Here is a 20,097-nt window from a genome sequence, read left to right on the forward strand (position 1 = left end):
CACATCATTCCAATACTTTATGCAGCTTATTGATGCTGATAGTTTTGTTTTTATTCCACATATCTAGGCTAATAAAAATACGTTATTATTGTACTGTCTCGCGCTGAATTCTTTGAAACCCATCTAATCAGCCGATAGATTTATAATTGCACCGTGCATATGGCCCGTTCTGGACAGACATGTCCCCTCCCCTGAGGGACGGGGTTGGGCTTTCCATACACTCGTTTTGACCGTACGGAACTTGCCCCTACTGCAAATGCGCCACCGCCGGGAAACGTTCTACGTTACACCCCCGCACCGAGATTTATACGATTGTTTAGTAAACTATCCATCTGTCGCGTGACTCCAGAATACATCAAAAGGTGTTTTCGACGTGGTGAGTGTTTACATTTGTGCTTGCTAGAGATCTAGACAGAGATTGCATTTTGTACGGGGAAGGAGATTTGATTCATAGTTTAGGTATCGCAGCCATGTCCTTCCAGAAGGCCACCGTACTGTACAGACTCGCTACATTTCCAATAATGTTTCGTAATGATCCAGTGTAACAGCTTATTGATTTTACGTACGCAATATATTTAATATCCTGCTGTGTCAATCAGTCCACGCGTGTGCAGAACTTTAACATTTGCGCGACCGTTCCAAAACGTACAGTCCAACCATGCATCCATCCATAATCCGTTTAGTTAGCCTACTGAAAACTTTGTGAACTGAGAATTTTTTTAACACAATTTAGGAAAAGCACTAATAGGTATACGTCCTCACGAAAACACTTGGGAATCACTAAAACATGATTATTGATTTGGAAAACCTTTCTGTGTGAAATTTTCTTAATTTTGTTGGCACACTCCCACAGACTGAGCGGCCCACAGCACCCCGCACTAGCAAACTGGAGTTTCAGGCTCGGTTGTTTTGTAGCATTGTTGAAGTTGAGTCCGGGGGGATGACTTCACTCAAAGACTGCCTGAATCAGCTGTTCTCAGGGATCGCTGAGGCTGTTCATAAAAGTGATGGACTGTCCTTTGACAGACTGGATAGGGCTGTTCCTATTGGACACGCTGCCAAAACATGACCTTCTTTCAGACACGTGCAAGGACCTACACGTGCTGTACATCTAGGTTTTGCTTTTGACTAAAATGTGTTGGTGCACATTTTGGTTATTGTGCCGATGGCTCATCTGAATATGCATGGTATTGCAGACCCTGGCCTCCCCTGTCACCTCCTAAAAAACACATGTTGTCAACCTGGTCATCAATAGCTTTTGGAAACTCCCTAACCCAGGGTTTCTGGATCAACACCATCTGCTGAAGGGTCAATCAGGTCTGGTGGACTGCAGACGTGTTGTTCAGTCCCATGTATGCATACAGTCAATTTAACCTTATAAAACCTCGAATTTACTCACTTTCGTTTGGAATACAGGATTTCCACAAACAAGGGATCATAACGTTTTTTGTAGGCATGGGAATGTAATCAGTTGAAAACGCAAGCAACCGCTCAGGTGCGCAGTTCTGACGAGCTCCTGTCCGGGGCCGGCGGTGTAAACAGAGACGACCGTGTGTTGAGGATTTCGCAGAGCTGACGTCACGTGTGCTTATCGTATCCTACCATAGATAAGGCATATTGACTTCGAACTGTTAGTAAGCACCACTGGTTCGTCTATGTTGCCTAACGACCTTGCCAAACACATTACTGGCGTCCTGGTTACAGCTCTGGAACAACCTTTGGCCCTGCTGCCAAGCCTTGTTCAAAGACAGAGGTGGAGGGAGAGAATGCTGGGCATAGGGAGGGCCTGAGAAACTGAGAAGAGAGGAAGTGAAAGAGAAAAAGAGGCCTGCTCTGAGGGTAGAGTTCCTCAGGACACACATTTCTCTCCTCTGCCTATTTATCTTTGATAAGTCAAAGCACTTTTGTTAGTGTGGAGTGAATGTTTTTTTGGGGTCTGTTGTGTTATTTTCAAACTTTATCAGGGAGAACAGACTGAGACCTGGATCTCTTTAAGGCTGTGCCCTGTGTAAACCTGTTTACGCATACAGTCTAGGCACACAAACAACCATATTTATAAATAGAACATTTAACATTTACTTTAAACATACAAAGACATACAATCACAGACAACATCACAATGATGTTGAGTCATTGACAAAGCCATGGGTTCTGAAAGCGATAGCCTGAACGCTGTTTCTGAAGTGCAAGAGTATGACTGCTATGCTTACCCACATTTCTCTTTTCTCTTGTTCTCCCTCAGCCTGCTCATAGACTCAAGGTATCGGCTGTGCATCTGTTTCTTTAAATGTTTATGTATTTTGTGGATCGCTGGCTTTTTAGAGGCGTTGGAGGTTGTAGTCTCTGTTTCCCATTCCATTTCACTCTAACCCTAGCGCACTACATCTAGCAACTAGCGCACTAGATCTAGCAATTAGCACCGTAGCTCCTACCACACTAGCTCTTTGCGTCCTTCACCTAGCACCTATAGCGCTCTAGCTTTCCTCCAAACCTCGTCTTTGGGGCTTTTTGTGCTTTTATGATTGGTCTGTTAATTTGTTTATTTTGTTCTTTAAATGTGCTTCTGCAATTGGTCAATACTGTTTGTCTTACTCTTAGGAGTGTTCTATTAAGTCTTACAGTATGGACTAATAATAGCTAATAACATATTACTGTTTAAAAGCTGCGCTATTACGCCAAAGAATGAATGGAGGCTGGCGCGTGTTTAGCAGGAACTTTGAGCCGTGACTCAAGGAAGGAGGGTATCTTTCTGAAACCTCTGACTCATTGCTGGTGGGAAATCCAGAATAGTCAATGCCAGATCAACTTCAAAAGGATTAGCCAGATAATATTATCATGAACTATACCAGACGAACATTAGATCGGTTTGAAAAAGTAATATCACAACTATAAATAAACATTACACAAACAACCCCCCCACACACACACAGGCTAGAATAGTGTGCGGTTTCTATATTGCAATCTTAGTGTTACAATTTGCCACTGCACTCCGTTGTTAGCATAACTGGCTGCTATTTATACCTTCATCGTGCAGGTCCCAGACTGGGTTCAGACACAATTCAAATCGTTCAAATTCTTTGAACATTAGGGAGTGGCACGAGCCCAAGGTTTGCAGTATTTATGACCACCGGTTCCGTCGTAGCGGACAAGGTTCCGAGTAGTGTTTGAACCCAGGTGTGCCCTGCACGCTGCAGCACCCACCCTAGTATTTATAGATCGTCTTCCAGTATGCCAAGAGAGATCTCTGCTAGCAGCAGGCTATTGGTTGCAGAGACATGTAATTATATAAATGCATTGCTCTGGTTGGTCCCATTGCAAATAGCAAGCTCAATGAAGCCTCGCTAAATTCTTCGCCGCACCCTTCACCCAGCCCGTTGATTGTATTTTCGTCCTCACCAATGTCAGTATGTCAGGGGGTATCTCTGCTAGCATAGCCAGCGGCAGACTGCGAGCCGAAGGGATGGGAGAACACGACCGAGCCATCCCATTCCTCAACCAGGTCAGTTCTTTTTAATTGCTTAGCTTTCAAAACGTTTGACACGTTCCAATCAGACCCCATTTAATATATTTAATACACACAAGCTCTCATACTGGATCACTTTGGAGATTATACATACCTCGTTAATAATTCAACATCTGTTTAATGCTTTTAAGATAGAATGTATTTATTGATCCGTTATTATTTTCATCCAGGACTTTGAGGCTCTCCACCTGGAGTGTCTGGAGACTGGCTGTCTGTTTGAGGATCCTATCTTCCTGGCTGAACCTCCCTCTCTGGGCTTCAAGGAACTGGCCCCGTATTCTGCCAAGACCAGGGGTGTGGAATGGATGAGACCCACGGTGAGATGGAGGCAGAGAGGTGTAGCCAGGAATCAAGAGTTTCAGATGGGGTGATAATGACCTCCAAGGAGAAGAGCGATGGAAGGAGAGAGATGAAGAGAGATAAAGAGAGATAAAGAGAGATGAAGAAAGATAAAGAGAGATAAAGAGAGATAAAGAGAGATAAAGAGAGATGAAGAGAGATGAAGAGAGATGAAGAGAGATAAAGAGAGATAAAGAGAGATAAAGAGAGATAAAGAGAGATAAAGAGAGATAAAGAGAGATGAAGAGAGATGAAGAGAGATGAAGAGAGATAAAGCAGGGTCTTTGGTTTGATTGTTCATGTTCATTCCTTCACATGGTAATGCACATAGATGCTTCACGATTGTTTTGAAAAAACCCTTGAACGGCATTCTATTTATTCCATGGTTACTTCCTGGTTACGGTCATACTGCGGTCTGTTGGTCCCTGTCACACCCCGAGACATGGGAGCTGTTGCCATGGCAAATAACCACAGAAATCAAAGTCTGATCTGGGTGTTGATTGGTGTTGCTGTAGATCTGTGTGATGGTGGTTTCTGCCAGACTGGCCCGTGCCATGGTTGTCGGGTTCCTTCAGCTGTCTCCGTGGTGACAGGAAAGGACCGTTCAGCGTAGCTGTTAGTCAGGTGTCCTCTGGCCACCTCCTAGATTGGCGACTTGATGGCCTCAGTACGTGGGTGGGCAATGCTTTTGACTTGATGGCCTCAGTACGTGGGTGGGCAATGCTTTTGACTTGATGGCCTCAGTACGTGGGTGGGCAATGCTTTTGACTTGATGGCCTCAGTACGTGGGTGGGCAATGCTTTTGACTTGATGGCCTCAGTATGTGGGTGGGCAATGCTTTTGACTTGATGGCCACACTGGGATTTAAATATTCAATGGAGGAACGCACAGGTTTGTTTGGGAACTAGTGTTGTCATCAAAAACGACACATCTTTTTTTCTTTTGTTAAAGACACACACAGATACACACACAACAATTAAATGTCTTAGTCACATGCTAAGTTATATGCTCTGCTGTTGAAAAACCTAAAAGCACCAATTAAAGAAACCTCTCTCCAGGAACTGAATGATGACCCTCAGTTCATCCTGGGAGGAGCGACCAGGACAGACATCTGCCAGGGAGCGTTAGGTGAGTTCTGGAGGACCAGGAAGCGGCTGGTGAGATGTTGTTCACTGTTTGTATTGAGGAAGTATTGTTTTTTGTGTTTACAGACATTTTGTGCTCCCCGTGATATCTACAGAGTCAGTCCCACTCATATCCATAGTAGCCAGCAGCCAATATAATCTTATGTTACTTGTCATTGCATGATGCCCTTTTTACAGACTGGGTGTATTCTCCCTGATAAAGACACCCACCTCAACCATAAACTATGCCAAACGTGTCGTAGCCTGGCCTACATCCTACTCAATATTTACAACCTGCTTTCACAATACCCTAGTAATCCCTGTATTCCACAGTTGAATGTTGTGCAAAACACAACAACGTTTTTCCAAGAAATAAAAATGACGAAGTGAAGAAGAGTGAGTGGAAAATTCCTCTGTGACAGAACAGAACTGAATTGTGGGTCAGAACAGGACAAGCTGGGTTTGTCCTGGCACTGGTCCACGTTTTTACGACAGCCCATAACAGGAAACATCTTAGTTGGGTACATGCATCTCTCTCTGATTTCTTCTTGAAACTGATTGGGTGACAAATCAGAGGTCCCCGCCCACAGCCCTTTCCTCCAATGGGTTTTTGAGAAGGAGACGAGGAGAGAGCACTCGAGGCGAGTACAATCACTGACTCAATGAGTGTTCCTTCCTGGAGGAAGTAGATCAACACAGAGTGAAGCCCTGGACCAGAGCTGGGTTGTCCCTGGCTGATATACGCCACCTGCTGGACAGCCTAGTGAAATTATTCCAACAACATGTCTCTGTTTCTTCTTCCCTCTTCTCTCCCTCTCTTCCTCTCCCCACCCCCTTCTTCCCCCCTCCCTCCCTCCCCTCTCCTCCCTCCCTCCCCTCTCCTCCCGCCCGCCCGCCTGCCCCCAGGTGACTGCTGGCTCTTAGCTGCCATAGCCTCCCTGACCCTGAATGAGAGGCTTCTCCACAGGGTGGTCCCTCATGGCCAGTCATTCCAAAACGACTATGCTGGAATCTTTCACTTTCAAGTGTGTATGAAAAGACACGGCCACACACACACATCCTGTACCAATATGCTAGCCTTTTGTTAGGGTTATACATCCTGTACCAATATACTACACTTCTTTTAGGGTTATACATTCAGTACCAATATGTTAGCCTTCTGTTAGGGTTATACATCCTGTACCAATATGCTAGCCTTTTGTTAAGGTAATACATCCTGTATCATGCTAGCCTTCTGTTAGGGTTATAAATCCTGTACCAATATGCTAGCCTTCTGTTAGGGTTATACATCCTGTACCAATATGCTAGCCTTTTGTTAGGGTAATACATCCTGTATCATGCTAGCCTTCTGTTAGGGTTATACATCCTGTACCAATATGCTAGCCTTCTGTTAGGGTTATACATCCTGTACCAATATGCTAGCCTTCTGTTAGGGTTATACATCTTGTACCAATATGCTAGCCTTCTGTTAGGGTTATACATCCTGTACCAATATGCTAGCCTTCTGTTAGGGTTATACATCCTGTATCATGCTAGCCTTCTGTTAGGGTTATAAATCCTGTACCAATATGCTAGCCTTCTGTTAGGGTTATACATCCTGTACCAATATGCTAGCCTTCTGTTAGGGTTATACATCCTGTATCATGCTAGCCTTCTGTTAGGGTTATACATCCTGTATAATGCTAGCCTTCTGTTAGGATTATACATCCTGTTGGACTACCATTAAGGCAACTACTAATTGCATTAAATTAAATAACCGGTATTCCTCTGTTAGGCACTGAAAATATTGACCCATAATGGACATCCTTCTGTTAGCACATTTCACTTTTCGTAGGAACCAGTTGAACAGGATAAATCAATATTCAGCCAAGATTGTTGATATAAATGGATGGGGGTGTGTTTGTGTGTGTGTATTTTGTTTTTGTCTCTGTGCAGTTTAGAAGGAGGATGCTATCTACAGATCGGGCATGAAGCCTGAACTTCTATGTGATCAGACTGTCAGTCATGACGCTAATGCTAGTTGGCATTGGCTTGGGAAACTCACTAATGTTTATCACACTGGATGAGGATACATACACGAAAGCATCCAGGATTTGATATGACTTTGGGAAAGTGAATAAAAGGCCTCGTTGCTGAAATCCTGAGCTATCCCTTAAATCCCCTAAACCTTAATGGTTCTTGTCTCCGTGGTTCTTCAGTTCTGGCAGTTTGGGGAGTGGGTGGACGTGGTCATAGATGATCGGCTGCCGACAAAGGACGGAGAGCTCATGTTTGTCCACTCAGCCGAGGGCAATGAGTTCTGGAGCGCCCTGCTGGAGAAGGCCTACGCCAAGTAGGTCAACAAAGACTATAATTACTAATAATGTGCTAACAAATGAAACACTTTGGCCATTTATTAAAAGTATCCAGAGCGACTAGCAGTAGTGCATTTGTCTTAAGGTACAGTAGTCAGGTGTTTTCCCTGGGTGCACATTACAAATGTGTTTGACTCACTTGTGTGATCTGTTCAGCAGAATTGAGTAGATCTGAAACCTCGCTGCGTTCATGGTCCCATGATCAATGCTCTCATCTTGATCAATGCTCTGTTTATCTATTACACCACAAATGTAATGCCTGGCCGCGGGTATACTCCCTGTGTGTGTGTGTCTGTGTGTGTTTGTCCGCAAATGTGTGTACACATCTCGTGTCACTAGTTGATGATCCAGACCTGACTGAAGTGTGTCTCCCACCCCCCCCCCACCTCCTGGCCAGGCTGAACGGGAGCTACGAGGCCCTGTCGGGGGGCAGCACCACAGAAGGCTTCGAGGACTTCACCGGAGGTGTGTCTGAGATGTACGAGCTCCGTAAGGCTCCACAGGGCCTGTACAGGATCATCGGCAAAGCCCTGGACAGGGGTTCTCTGTTGGGCTGCTCTATTGATGTGAGTCCCCTCCTCGTCCGGTTCTCCTGTCAGAAACACCAGGGTGTCAGTAAGACCTGTGGCTGGTGTGAAGTTTGTCTTCATGTGTCCCTCAGATATCTTCTGTTTTTCTGTTCTAATGAACATCGCCGCGGGGATGGTGCCATGTACTGACATTTCGAACAACGCTAGCATGAACTGTAATTGTAATTTTTCCCGTTTATGTTTTGGTAAATCTGGCCGTTATCTGGAGTAACTTACAGCAGAGAGGGATACATCTTTGCATGCATTTTTGTTTTGCACATCAAACAAAGCTTGTTCAGATGTATCCTGGGTGTTGGATTTCTTACTAACTGCGTCATGTCACCACAGATCACCAGTGCCTTTGACATGGAGTCTGTGACCTTCAAGAAGCTGGTGAAAGGTCATGCTTACTCAGTCACTGGACTGAAGCAGGTAGGTGTAGACAGGACTGGAATGCCTATGTGTACCTGGGTCTGAGCTCAGCCTCTGGGTCTTCCAAAGTCCTAACCAATAAAAACCAATAAAAACATTTGTTGGATTTGTATGCTCGGTGTAGCTAGTTTGGGTGGTATAGATGGTTGTCCTGCTGTGCTCCAGGTGGACTACCGGGGCCAAACAGAGAGGCTGATCAGGGTGCGCAACCCTTGGGGACAAGTGGAGTGGACCGGGGCCTGGAGTGACAAGTGAGTACTGCCGAGGTCTGACACTTGACGCACAATTTTTGACGCTGTTTTGTCCTGTAAAATGTAAAAATGATATGTCCTGTAAAAAATGTCGGTCCTGTAAACATTTTCAAATAAACACAACTGTAATAAAAACCCTACTTTCACCGACATAAGGCAACAGGATAATGTAGATCACATACACCACAGTTTCAGCACAAACCTGACCTTTGGATAACACATGATTACACAGTCACCTAGCTTTCGACCTAGGCACAAAATCTAATCAGCAAGTGGTTGTTTTTTTTCTTGTGCTGCCTCCTTGTTTATGTCCAGTTGATTGATTGTATGTTGTTGCATCCCTTTTTATGTCTAGTTGATTGACTGATTGATTTACTGTCTGTTCTTGTGGCCCTGTTTTTCCAGTTCTGCAGAGTGGGATGAGATAGATCCGTCTGAGAGAGAGGACCTTCATCTACAGATGGAGGACGGAGAGTTCTGGTAAGACTGGACTAGGCCTGGGCTGAGACTGGACTAGGACTAGGCCTGGGCTGCAACTGGGCTAGAACTGGGCTGACACTGGACTAGGACTAGGCTGAGACTAGACTAGGACTAGGCCTGGGCTGAGACTGGGGTAGGACTAGGCTGAGACTGGACTCGGCCTGGGCTAAGACTGGACTAGGACTACACTGAGACTGGGCTAGGGCTGGACTACATATCCTAGCCATTTGTGCTAGTTCTTGATTGTTAAAAAAACATTTAGCTGCCATTTTGCAAATTAATCAGTCAACTACTCACATAACTATTTAATGTCTGCAGTCAGTCACCCCAAAGTGATTTAAAGCAGCCTAGCCAGTACCCCTAAAACAAAAATACGAGAACATTGTTATGGTCAATTTTTCTCCCCCTCCAGGATGTCGTTTCAGGAGTTCCTGCGACAGTTCTCCCGTCTGGAGATCTGCAACCTGACAGCGGACGCCCTGAGTGAAGACAGCCTGAGTCACTGGAACACCATCAAGTTCCACGGCATGTGGAGGAGGGGGAGCACAGCCGGGGGCTGCAGGAACCATCCCAGTGAGTCCCGGTTGGCATGGGAACACATCAGTGTACACAGACCGGATTGGACAGTCCGGAGCCAACAGGCTGAAATTCCAAGTTCAAGGTTCATTTGTCAGAACACATTAACAACAGAGTCTTTGGCAATGAAATGCTTGGTTTCCAAAAACTGTCTCAACAGGGCAGGCGTACGTAATACAAAAGAATACAAATATGTGCAAAGAAATAATAATATGTGAGTAAACAAATAATACAATAAATAAGTGGTAATAGGGTCAGTCTTAAACTAGCTGGAAGCAGTGTCAGCAATCAGGTGTTGATGTTATTTTCTCTAGTGCAATAGTACATAATAAATGATGAATGATCATATGTCAGATGTACAACAGATGCAGTCGAACAACCATGTATATTGTATTACCAACAACTGTGTTCTAATATAATTGTAAGTGTAGATTAGGAGTAAGGCTGTGATAGACTAGCATGGTGTCTAGGTTGCAGTCTCCTCTAGAAAAAGGACATGGGGTGTCTTCTCTCCATACTGCTTCAAACAGACAAGCCAAGACTTGTGTTACTTACAGAACCCTGAGGCTGTCAGGGAAACACCTTCCAACATTCCAGAACACATCAGTTCTAGAACATTCAGAGTACTGTGGCAGCATAACAGGAGGTGTAGAACACTGCTTAATATCTAGTGTAGCAGGAGGTGTAGAACACTGCTTTATATCTAGCGTAGCAGGAGGTGTAGAACACTGCTTTATATCTAGCGTAGCAGGAGGTGTAGAACACTGCTTTATATCTAGCGTAGCAGGAGGTGTAGAACACTGCTTTATATCTAGCGTAGCAGGAGGTGTAGAACACTGCTTTATATCTAGCGTAGCAGGAGGTGTAGAACACTGCTTAATATCTAGCGTAGCAGGAGGTGTAGAACACTGCTTTATATCTAGCGTAGCAGGAGGTGTAGAACACTGCTTTATATCTGTCACAGTAAGTAAAGGAGCGAAGGTCAACGCACCTAATCCCAAAGGAGTCCAACAGTCAATACTACCTGTTCTTCAATACCAGAAGACATAGATTACACAATAACAGAGCATTAGATTATACAATAGCAGAGCATTTAACGATTCCGTAACAGGAACCAACTTGCTGAATCAATCTGCATGAACATTTCCAGTAGAGGCACCAACCTCATATTAAATGTGTCCGTGCTTTCGGGAAACCCCTCCATCCAGGGCAGCATTTCAACCAGTGTTATGTTATTATGGATTACCTTAATAGCAAACATTAAGAAGGCTCCCGCACAACATTATAAACAAACAAACAAAGGCATCTTGTGCTCTGATGGGGTGTGATTTGAATGGTTCGGGCCCTAGTTGAATCCACCTCATGATGCCTCTATGAGGGGGATCTGTCAAGCTTTATCGGCTGTTCTGTGATTTCTGACTTCCGTAATGGAGTAAGGAACCGCGGAGCGCTGCTTTAATGTGTATCATAGTAAACCCTTCCTCCCTGCTTCCCAGGTACATTCTGGATCAACCCCCAGTATAAAATCACTCTGCTGGAGGAGGACGATGACCCGGAGGATGACGAGGTGGCCTGCAGCTTCCTGGTGGCGTTAATGCAGAAGGACCGACGGCGGTACCGGAAACAGGGGCAGGACATGCACACTATTGGGTTTGCCATCTACGAGGTGAGAAGCGAACAAGACGGCACCGTTAGAAATGATTTCACCGCGACCGACTGGCTGGTTGAATGATGGTTCAAGAACCTGCCTGAGAACGTGACTTTCTTAGTGTTTCAGAGCTTTAACGTTTCTCTCTTTTTTTTGCTGCAGATTCCGGAGGAGGTAAGTCCGATCTTCCCCACAACTATGCATTTATTTCTTGAATTTGCTCCATGCAGCTGCTCTAATGTGTGGATGACCACTTTCTGCCTCTGCCGGTCGCTCCTTCTCTGCAGTTCCGGGGCTGTCAGAACGTGCACCTGAAGAAAGACTTCTTCCTGACCCACTCGTCGTGTGCTCGCTCCGAGACCTTCATCAATCTGAGAGAGGTCAGCAATCGCCTTCGTCTTCCTCCGGGAGAATACCTCATTGTCCCGTCCACTTTTGAGTCGGGCAAGGAGGCCGACTTTGTCCTGCGAGTCTTCACTGAGAAACAATCCGAGACAGAGTAAGTGTGTGTGCGCGAGCAGTCACTAATAATATATGAAAGACCTGCTATTTTTGTGGAAGATTTTTTTAGTTATTGAGCAAGAGCATATGTGGGTGTGTGTATAGTAGGTCTGTGTGTGTATGTTTGTGTTTAGATCTGTCTGTTTTGTAATTACAGGGAGCTAGATGATGAAATCTCTGCCAACCTGGAGGATGAGGTTAGGCTCCACCCTACAGACAGACGTGACCAGTCAATGACAACCCTGGAAACAGGAAATAGTGTTGACATTGTCTAATTAGGGCCTGCGTGACTTTGATTATCCTGATTACTCAATGTACATCCTGGTCTTTTTAAGGCCATGTTGACATGTAATGCACCCGACTCAACTCGTCTTTTCTGTTAAAGGAGAACATCACAGAGGCGGACATTGATGACTCTTTCAAGTCCATGTTTGCCCAGCTGGCAGGAGAGGTAAGTCGGTTTCCACTCTGTAGTGGTTGGCTTGGACAGTAGCCTGCCAGTATTTTCTGTGTCTAGAGTCTCATAGAACATTGTCTTATGGAACATTGTCTTATGGAATATTGTGTTACGGAACACTGTCTATTAGAACATTTTCTTAAAAAGCATTTTCTTAAAGCAAGCAAGTTTATTTATATAGCACAATTCATACATAGAAGCAATTCAATGTTTTTTTTTATTTTTACAACCTATTTATTTGTTCACATGTCACAAACTCCTCTGCATTTCAGGATATGGAGATTTCTGTTCATGAGCTAAGGACCATCCTGAACCGAGTGGTGACCCGACGTGAGTACAGCTGCTTCATTGTTCTCCAGCCCACAGTGTCAAGGTTCTATCGGTTTGTTTTGGACGTTCCCACTGTGTGTGGTTTCAGACAAAGACCTGCAGACTGACGGCTTTAGCATGGAGTCCTGCAGGACGATGGTCAATCTCATGGATGTATCCTTCTATGTTGCCTGAAGCAGGAGTCATTACAACAAACAAAAAAACATTCAATCAGTCAGTCAAGTTCATTTTATTAGGACCTTTTTATGTCAGCAGTTGTCACAGAGTGTTTATACAGATACAAAGCCTGAAACTCCAAAGAGCGCAAAATCACAGTAATTGATGCACAGTAGCTAGAAAAACTCCCTGCTGGGGTTGAATGTTAGGAAGAACCCTTGAGGAGGAGCCAGGATCTGAGGGGCGGACAGGTGAACATGATATGAATTTGTGACCTTTTGATGCACATCATTGTTTTTCCATGTTCGGATGTCCAGCAGGTCAATAAATGCATGAGGGCTGTGTCAAGAGTCTTTTGGCAGAATCCAGATCAGATTCACAACCAGGTGGACAAGGACATGGATAACCAGGTGGACAAGGACAGGGATAACCAGGTGGACAAGGACAGGGATAACCAGGTGGACAAGGACAGGGAAAACCAGGTGGACAAGGACAGGGATAACCAGGTGGACAAGGACAGGGATAACCAGGTGGGCAAGGACAGGGATAACCAGGTGGGCAAGGACAGGGATAACCAGGTGGGCAAGGACAGGGATAACCAGGTGGGCAAGGACAGGGATAACCAGGTGGGCAAGGACAGGGATAACCAGGTGGATAAGGACTGGGATAACCAGGTGGGCTGTTACAGTAGGAATCATCAGCCAAAAGATATATCAGCAACAAAACCAGGAGGATTTTGAACAGGGACAGGTGTGTCAGGCCAGGTAGTCCTGAGCTGTGCTCCAAGGGCTCGTATCCTCCTGACGTTACCAGACAGGTCCTGTCCCTGACCTCTGGGCAGGAATAAGTCATTCCCCTTCTGAATCTAGTGGGCTGTCGCTAATCAACAGGTTATCGGTTAGAGGTTAAGTGTGTCCCCCCACAGGCGTATAATAACATGAACACGCACCCCCTTCAACTCTATGTTCTGTGTTTAGGACTGACCTGCAGACATTAGCTGCACCAGTACGTTTGAGTGTGTGAGGCTAGAGTTGTAGCCTTGTGATTTATGTGGTCTCCTCATTATTGTCAGGTTATGTCGCATGAATATGTAATATGTGACTGTTGGCTTCTCACTGAATGACTAAGCATGCTCATGGGGTCCATGTGGCACGGCTAGTAGAGCATGCCCTTTGCAGCCCCAGGGTTGTTGCAGCCCCAGGGTTGTGGGAAACTCTCTGTTTTTGTCGCTCATATTAAATATGTCACATCCTTGACCCTGAGATGCCTCAGAAAGATGGGAGTGCCCGCCTGGGCCTGATTGAGTTCCAGATCCTGTGGAATAAGATCAGGAAGTGGCTGGTAAGAATTGGTTTGATCTATGACAGACGTTTTTTTTAATAGCTGTATGTCTGTTTAGTATGTTTGTTGTTATTGTCTTATTGTCTTTCTGTATGTTGTCGTTCCAATTAATTTCAGGCTGTTTACCGACAATTTGACCTGGACAAGTCTGGGTCCATGAGCTCATATGAGATGAGACTTGCTGTGGAGTCGGCAGGTATAGTAGAATGAGCATACACACACACACACACACAAACACACACACACGTAGACACACAGTCCAGACTCTGTTGTCTGTTACAGGTTTTAAACTGAACAATCGATTAAATCAGATCCTGGTGGCACGCTATGCTGAGAACGAGGCCATAGACTTTGACAACTTCATCTGCTGTCTGGTGAAAACTGGAAGCCATGTTTAGTAATGCCTGTACTGTCAGTGAGGAGAATGTGTTCAGTAAATAGGGGAGATCTCAGTTGTGTTTACGGCGACGCTGGGCTAAGTAAACTTACTGTTTTAACAGGATCATTCCAGCAGCTGGACAAAGAGGGAAAGGGCATAGCTGAGATGAATATCACTGAGGTGAGTCCTGGCTATCATTCCTGTACCTTTAAAGAAGGAAATTTGGTCTGCTGAGGGGTCTAACTTTTCTCTCTTCTCTCTGTCTGTCTGTCTGTATCTCCCTTTGTCCCGCACATAATAGTGGCTTTACATGACCATGTGTGGTTGAAGACGACTAGTCTTTTCCCAGAAGGACTGATAGAACAGCTAGCATGCCCGTCTCAGTACCTCTTCCCTGGGTTCATATAGGCCTACCGTAGCCTCTTACCTGGAGCCGTGAAGACCTCCTTTAGCCTTTAACCTCAAGCTGTTTCACATAGGGCTGACCACAAATGTACTGTTCTTTGTTGACTGAGGTATTTCCCATTGTTCTTCCCAGCATGGTTCCTGCAACTCGGGTTAAAGCCAAACTAACCCAGCCCAATTGGCCTTCATGTGGTTAAAGCCTAACCAGCCCAGCCCAGTTGAGCTTGGTTTGGTTAAAGCCTAACCAGCCCAGCCCAGTTGAGCTTGGTTTGGCTAAAGCCTAACCAGCCCAGCCCAGTTGAGCTTGGTTTGGTTAAAGCCTAACCAGCCCAGCCCAGTTGAGCTTGGTTTGGTTAAAGCCTAACCAGCCCAGCCCAGTTGAGCTTGGTTTGGTTAAAGCCTAACCAGCCCAGCCCAGTTGAGCTTGGTTTGGTTAAAGCCTAACCAGCCCAGCCCAGTTGAGCTTGGTTTGGTTAAAGCCTAACCAGCCCAGCCCAGTTGAGCTTGGTTTGGTTAAAGCCTAACCAGTCCAGCCCAGTATTGTGAACCAGACTCTCTTATGTTCCCTCCTCAGCCTATATAGTAACGTATTACAGGGTGAGATCATCCCTAATTACCTAACGACCACCTAACTCCTGCTGTGGGGTTAGTTATGCAACCTTTTTTAATTGGATGTTGTTTTTTTATATATATATATAGATTCACTGTGGAACTGTTGATCTGTAACCAGCATGAGTGAGAGCATGGAACGCCGCATTTAAAGTTAGTTTTAGTCACATTAGTTGAACTAAATAAGGCATTCGGTCTGTCTGGCTTGTTAAGTTTTTTGCATGCAAACGGTTTCACAAAGAAAATGGTTCTCTTTACCAACGTGTCGGGGGGGCTATGTTGTAGGAACATTTTACATTGCGTTTGTTTTCACTCGGTGACCAAGTCTGTCAACAACATAAATTCTTACATTTTTGGGGACATTATTTTAGGACTTTAGTTGACTACGCCCACCAGGTGGCGGTATTGAATTCTCATATCTGGTGTGGTTGAAAATACCATTATTTAGTTATTGAACTGAAACATTTGCAGGCGCGGGACAAATTAAAGGAAAAAACGTTTTAAATGTGGGTTTTATGCACTACAACCCTGCTATAATATCTGTTCTGTTCTTGCTGACAGTGTGATCACGTCCTGCATTGACATTCTCAACCACCTGGGAAAAATACCTGCCTTTCTGTTTGTCCTTACATATCGCAGTAATGCACAAGCATCACAATCATCAAATGTGTGCTTTTGACCACAATCTCTGACCCTATTTAATGTCTCATATAGATCCAACTGCAGATGTAAATGTAATCTCTTTTCCTATTGAAACACTATAGCAAGTTGAGCAGTCGTTGATTGAAGCTCCTGCCATCAAAAATGAACCATAATTTTCCTCTTGCCATCATGATCTAAAATGGTGGTTACCTGGGCCCGCTCATCATTTTTATATGGGCCTGATTGGATGTTAATTGCTTAATTATGTCATGCAGTACACCTGTATGGAAGCATCTGCATTATGTTCCTCCACTCATTTAATCTGGCTTTTCCTTTACTTTGTCTTTTGTCAGTAGATGGATATTAATGCATTTTAGGCATGAACAGTGCAATTGAGGGCTTCTACTATTTTAAGAGTCCCCTGGGGCGGGACTAAAAACGACATTTAGCTAATCCCTACGGATGATCTGTTTGGGATTAATCAATAAATTATACCTCTGAAGAAGCATATTGACTACATACAGATGTAGGTTGCCTGGATGGCACTGCCATGCACCGACAGACTCCACGAGACAGTTGGAAGATGTTTTTCTATGCCTATGGAACCAAACGGGGAAGTACTACTCATCTGACTGAACGTATGATATTCATCTAAAGTTGTTTATTTGAATCACTAAGGACACAGGAAGCTGTGAGAGGGGTTTAAAATAATGTAACCAATCAATTCCCACTACCAACCTCGCCTTATTATTCACATTTCAGAATTGATATCAGTCGTTGATAATCTTGTAGTGAATTATAGTGTTCCTAAGTGCGGATATGATCTGCCATACAAGTGTGCTTTTGTGGCAAAGTCAGTACCACTTCAGTGAAGCTCACTCTTCCTTGCAAATGTTTCAATAAATCCCTTATCACTGCTTTCTGATTGCATCAAACATCACAATATTGCTGTTAGAAGACATTATGATTGTTTCAAGCCTGTATGGAAAAGCTAGTAATCCCCAATGTTGTGCCTTCAATAAATACGTTTGTGTCGAGTTGCACTTTGCGGTCTTTGACACACTGACATTCAAAATTACGAGGCATTTAATTTCTGTCCTGTTTTTACTTGCACACAAATTACATTAAGCAGGTCCTGATGGTAAAGGTGTTATAGCGCCTACCTGGAGAAGTCAACCTCAGAGCTACTGACTCATTCTTCCATGACGTGTTTGAGAGTCAATCCCCTTGATACTGAACAAGGTGGAGATGACCCTGGGCCAAAACAGTTGTCTCATTCTAGGCTACCCCCTGAGAAATATCACACTCATTAAAATTGGCTTTATTAAAAAAACAAAATATGTTTCTCTCTTTTTAATGAAAGTTATTCACATCTGCAATACCATGCAACTGCAGGCCCTAACATGACAATCCTGGTTCGAGACAGCTGTCCATTTGATAGCATGGCCATAATAACGTGTTTAATCACAACATTATGACTGAGTGAGGGCAGACACCTCCAGTACTAACACAAACCTGGTTCTAGATCTGTCAGACAGTGTCAACGCCTACAGCCATTATCATATTTAGTTTTGACAATGACCCTATAGGAGTGGCAGAGACAGTACAAGTACCAGGCAGCTACTGAAGAACCGCTGCTACTACACAAACCTGCTTGCAATGGCTAACAGTTTGGAATATTCCCCTTCCATCTTGCGCAAGTGTGTCGGTAGCGGGACCTTGATTCTAGTTCCGGTTGGGTTGCCGTTGTCTTCAATCAGGACGACATTGTTTGAGTCAAAACGGGGGTTCATCCGCTCCCCGGGCATCTTGTGCCCAACGATGAGTGCCTTCTTCTTCCCACCTTTGATAGCCAGTAGGACCCTGTCCCCCACTTTGCCCACTCCGTTCTTGGTGTAAACGTGGATGACTCTAGGGGCACGATGCCACGGGGTGGTTCCTTGAGGGCTGTTGTCAACAACCCGCACTCTGGTCATCTTCTGGATGGCCGCCGCGGCTGCTGACACACTAGACGAGAAACATCAGATCAGCATTATCAACATGGCCAAAATTGAATTAAAAAACGAGAGAAACGTTTGGCGTTTCATAAATTTATTCAGATTCAGGTGGGATATGACACGTTGTACTAACAAATAAGGGAGTTCTACAAAAGCGAAAGGAAAATAGAAAAAGTAAGGAAAGTGTTCAAACAATTAGCTACAGTAATTATTTAAAACGTCACCTGAAAGCATTGTGATGTGTCAGTGAAGACAGTTGTGTGAGGAACCCAGTGAAGGATCTTGAAATAAGAACCATGTTTGGACCCTGGAAAAAATAAAAAATCTTAATTAGCAGGCTTGTTTGTCTCGTTCTCTAGTTACGTAGCATGGTCGTTTTAATAAGACTGCTAACAAACATTGCTTGCTAGCTAGCAATCAACTGAATTGACAATTATAGGTAAATTAAAGCAAGTCAGAAGGCAACTTTACTTATTTCGTTAGCAGTGATTACGCTGTAATATATTATATATCAATATATGTATTCGTTTTCTATTGTTGCTCGTTCGAATAAGCATTACAGTTACCTTACTAGCCAGCTAGCTACTTTTCAAGAACACTCCATGCTAATGTCAAATGCGTCACCATTAAGTGACAAAATGTGTCATCAAAAGCGACCGAACTGATTACCAAAGGCTTAAGAGCAAATGCGCACCAACATATTTATGTATTTTGAATCATCTGACAAGAGCTCGTTTGTTCGATCAAAGACCACCGTTTGATTGCTCGGCTACAGGAAGAACAAATCCCCAAAATAGAAAACATATTTTTATGCCATATTTGTTCATGAAAACAGACAGAATGAAAAATAACATATATCTGTCTGTTCTATGTATTGTTTTTCTGTGATTTTGTTACGCCCTGTTCTTCAATGGGTATTTGAATAGGAACGCCCCTCGGCTCATCCGATCCAACTCACTGCCTTGGTTAGCTCCTGCTGTGCTTGTCTGTAACCGGCTGCTAAGCTGCTCCTGCTGATCGTGTTTTGACGAAGATCGAAGGCTGTGTGTGGTTTGGGGTGACTCAAAATCCTTTTCCACGTAGGAATCATAAAAGACGTGGATATACTGTACTGCATTACGAAGGTTTTAGTCGTTTGGATCGGGGTGTGGGGAGCTCGCCTGTCGTCTTTCTTGCCTGGGTTGGGAAAATCCACTGCGTATCAAATAGCAGGTAAACCATCGCTGTACAACCTCGTGAATCACGGCCATGTAAGTCTAGAATGCTAACCGCCGTTAGCTGGGCAACTATATGGCTAGTTCACTCATTTACTAATGTAACCATTATAATATTGTGCTGTTTGTTTATTAGAAGCTAACTAACGTAAGTTGTCATGATAACGCTATTTCACGAACGTTAGCGTTACCTACCTCCAGCTTAACTAGCTAGGATGTCGCAATGCTTTGACACATTAAGGTTACCGAGAAAAGAAAGACGCAAGATGGATCAGGATTATTGGCATGAGCGGTAAATCAGTCTGTCCTTAGCTATGGCCCAGATATGCTAGCTAGCGGGGGAGGGAGGGAGTGTGTGTGTGTCTGTGTGGGTGTGTGTGTGTGTGTGTGTGTGTTGGGGAGGGGGGTCAGCAGCAGCAGCAGCTGAGTAGGAACCTGAGTGCTAGGGATCATTGAAACCAATTAACTGATGTAGTTAGCCAACTGGAACCATAACTCTGCATGCTAGCCCTGAACTGTCACCAAATCGGATCTGCGCGACTGAAACCGATGTGTGTTCGGATCCACAATGTATACGACAATGCGCCTATACAGAGGCTCTCCAGCTGAATATGAGACTGTCTGTTCGGTCTTTCATTCTGTATCGATAAACCGCTCTGGTTTGGTGAGTCAAATATTGTGACACACACTTTAGGTGCCTGTTGTTACCGCGCCAGCAGATAACCTATCGTTCTCCTATTGTTTTCTTTGCCAATAGATAGACACAAAGT

At 44.4% G+C, this 20,097-nt stretch overlaps 3 protein-coding genes across 9 annotated transcripts in view; 2 read left to right on the top strand and 1 right to left on the bottom strand.

Moving 5' to 3' along the window:
* The first annotated feature begins 238 nt into the window (after positions 1 to 238).
* Positions 239 to 17,194, top strand: capn1a (calpain 1, (mu/I) large subunit a). The gene is given in 25 exon segments (XM_029120038.2): positions 239 to 376; positions 2,243 to 2,260; positions 3,406 to 3,499; positions 3,694 to 3,840; positions 4,921 to 4,990; positions 5,893 to 6,011; positions 7,185 to 7,318; positions 7,738 to 7,906; positions 8,258 to 8,341; positions 8,507 to 8,592; positions 8,998 to 9,072; positions 9,485 to 9,645; positions 11,145 to 11,314; positions 11,459 to 11,470; positions 11,584 to 11,795; positions 11,955 to 11,994; positions 12,183 to 12,248; positions 12,527 to 12,584; positions 12,673 to 12,737; positions 14,013 to 14,081; positions 14,199 to 14,277; positions 14,364 to 14,458; positions 14,460 to 14,478; positions 14,582 to 14,640; positions 14,762 to 17,194. Coding segments are annotated over 23 exon segments (2,109 nt in total). The 5' UTR covers positions 239 to 376; positions 2,243 to 2,260; position 3,406; the 3' UTR covers positions 14,789 to 17,194.
* On the bottom strand, positions 17,189 to 18,738 carry mrpl14 (mitochondrial ribosomal protein L14). 2 transcript variants are annotated; one of them, NM_001310984.1, is given in 3 exon segments: positions 17,189 to 18,123; positions 18,338 to 18,420; positions 18,680 to 18,738. In NM_001310984.1, coding segments are annotated over 2 exon segments (441 nt in total). In that variant the 5' UTR covers positions 18,412 to 18,420; positions 18,680 to 18,738; the 3' UTR covers positions 17,189 to 17,756.
* A 315-nt stretch (positions 18,739 to 19,053) lies between these two features.
* Positions 19,054 to 20,097, top strand: part of LOC105028001 (CSC1-like protein 2) — a 33,057-nt gene continuing 32,013 nt past the window's right edge. For 4 of the 6 annotated variants that reach the window (XM_010900421.5, XM_020046705.3, XM_010900422.5 and 1 more), the window contains exon 1: positions 19,054 to 19,325. The gene's annotated coding sequence lies outside the window, so the exon portion shown is untranslated. The remainder of the gene's footprint in view (positions 19,326 to 20,097) is intronic. The other 2 variants (XM_010900424.5, XM_010900425.5) reach the window with 1 other exon arrangement.

Source organism: Esox lucius, chromosome 5, assembly GCF_011004845.1.
Source record: "Esox lucius isolate fEsoLuc1 chromosome 5, fEsoLuc1.pri, whole genome shotgun sequence".
Lineage (NCBI taxonomy): Eukaryota > Metazoa > Chordata > Actinopteri > Esociformes > Esocidae > Esox > Esox lucius.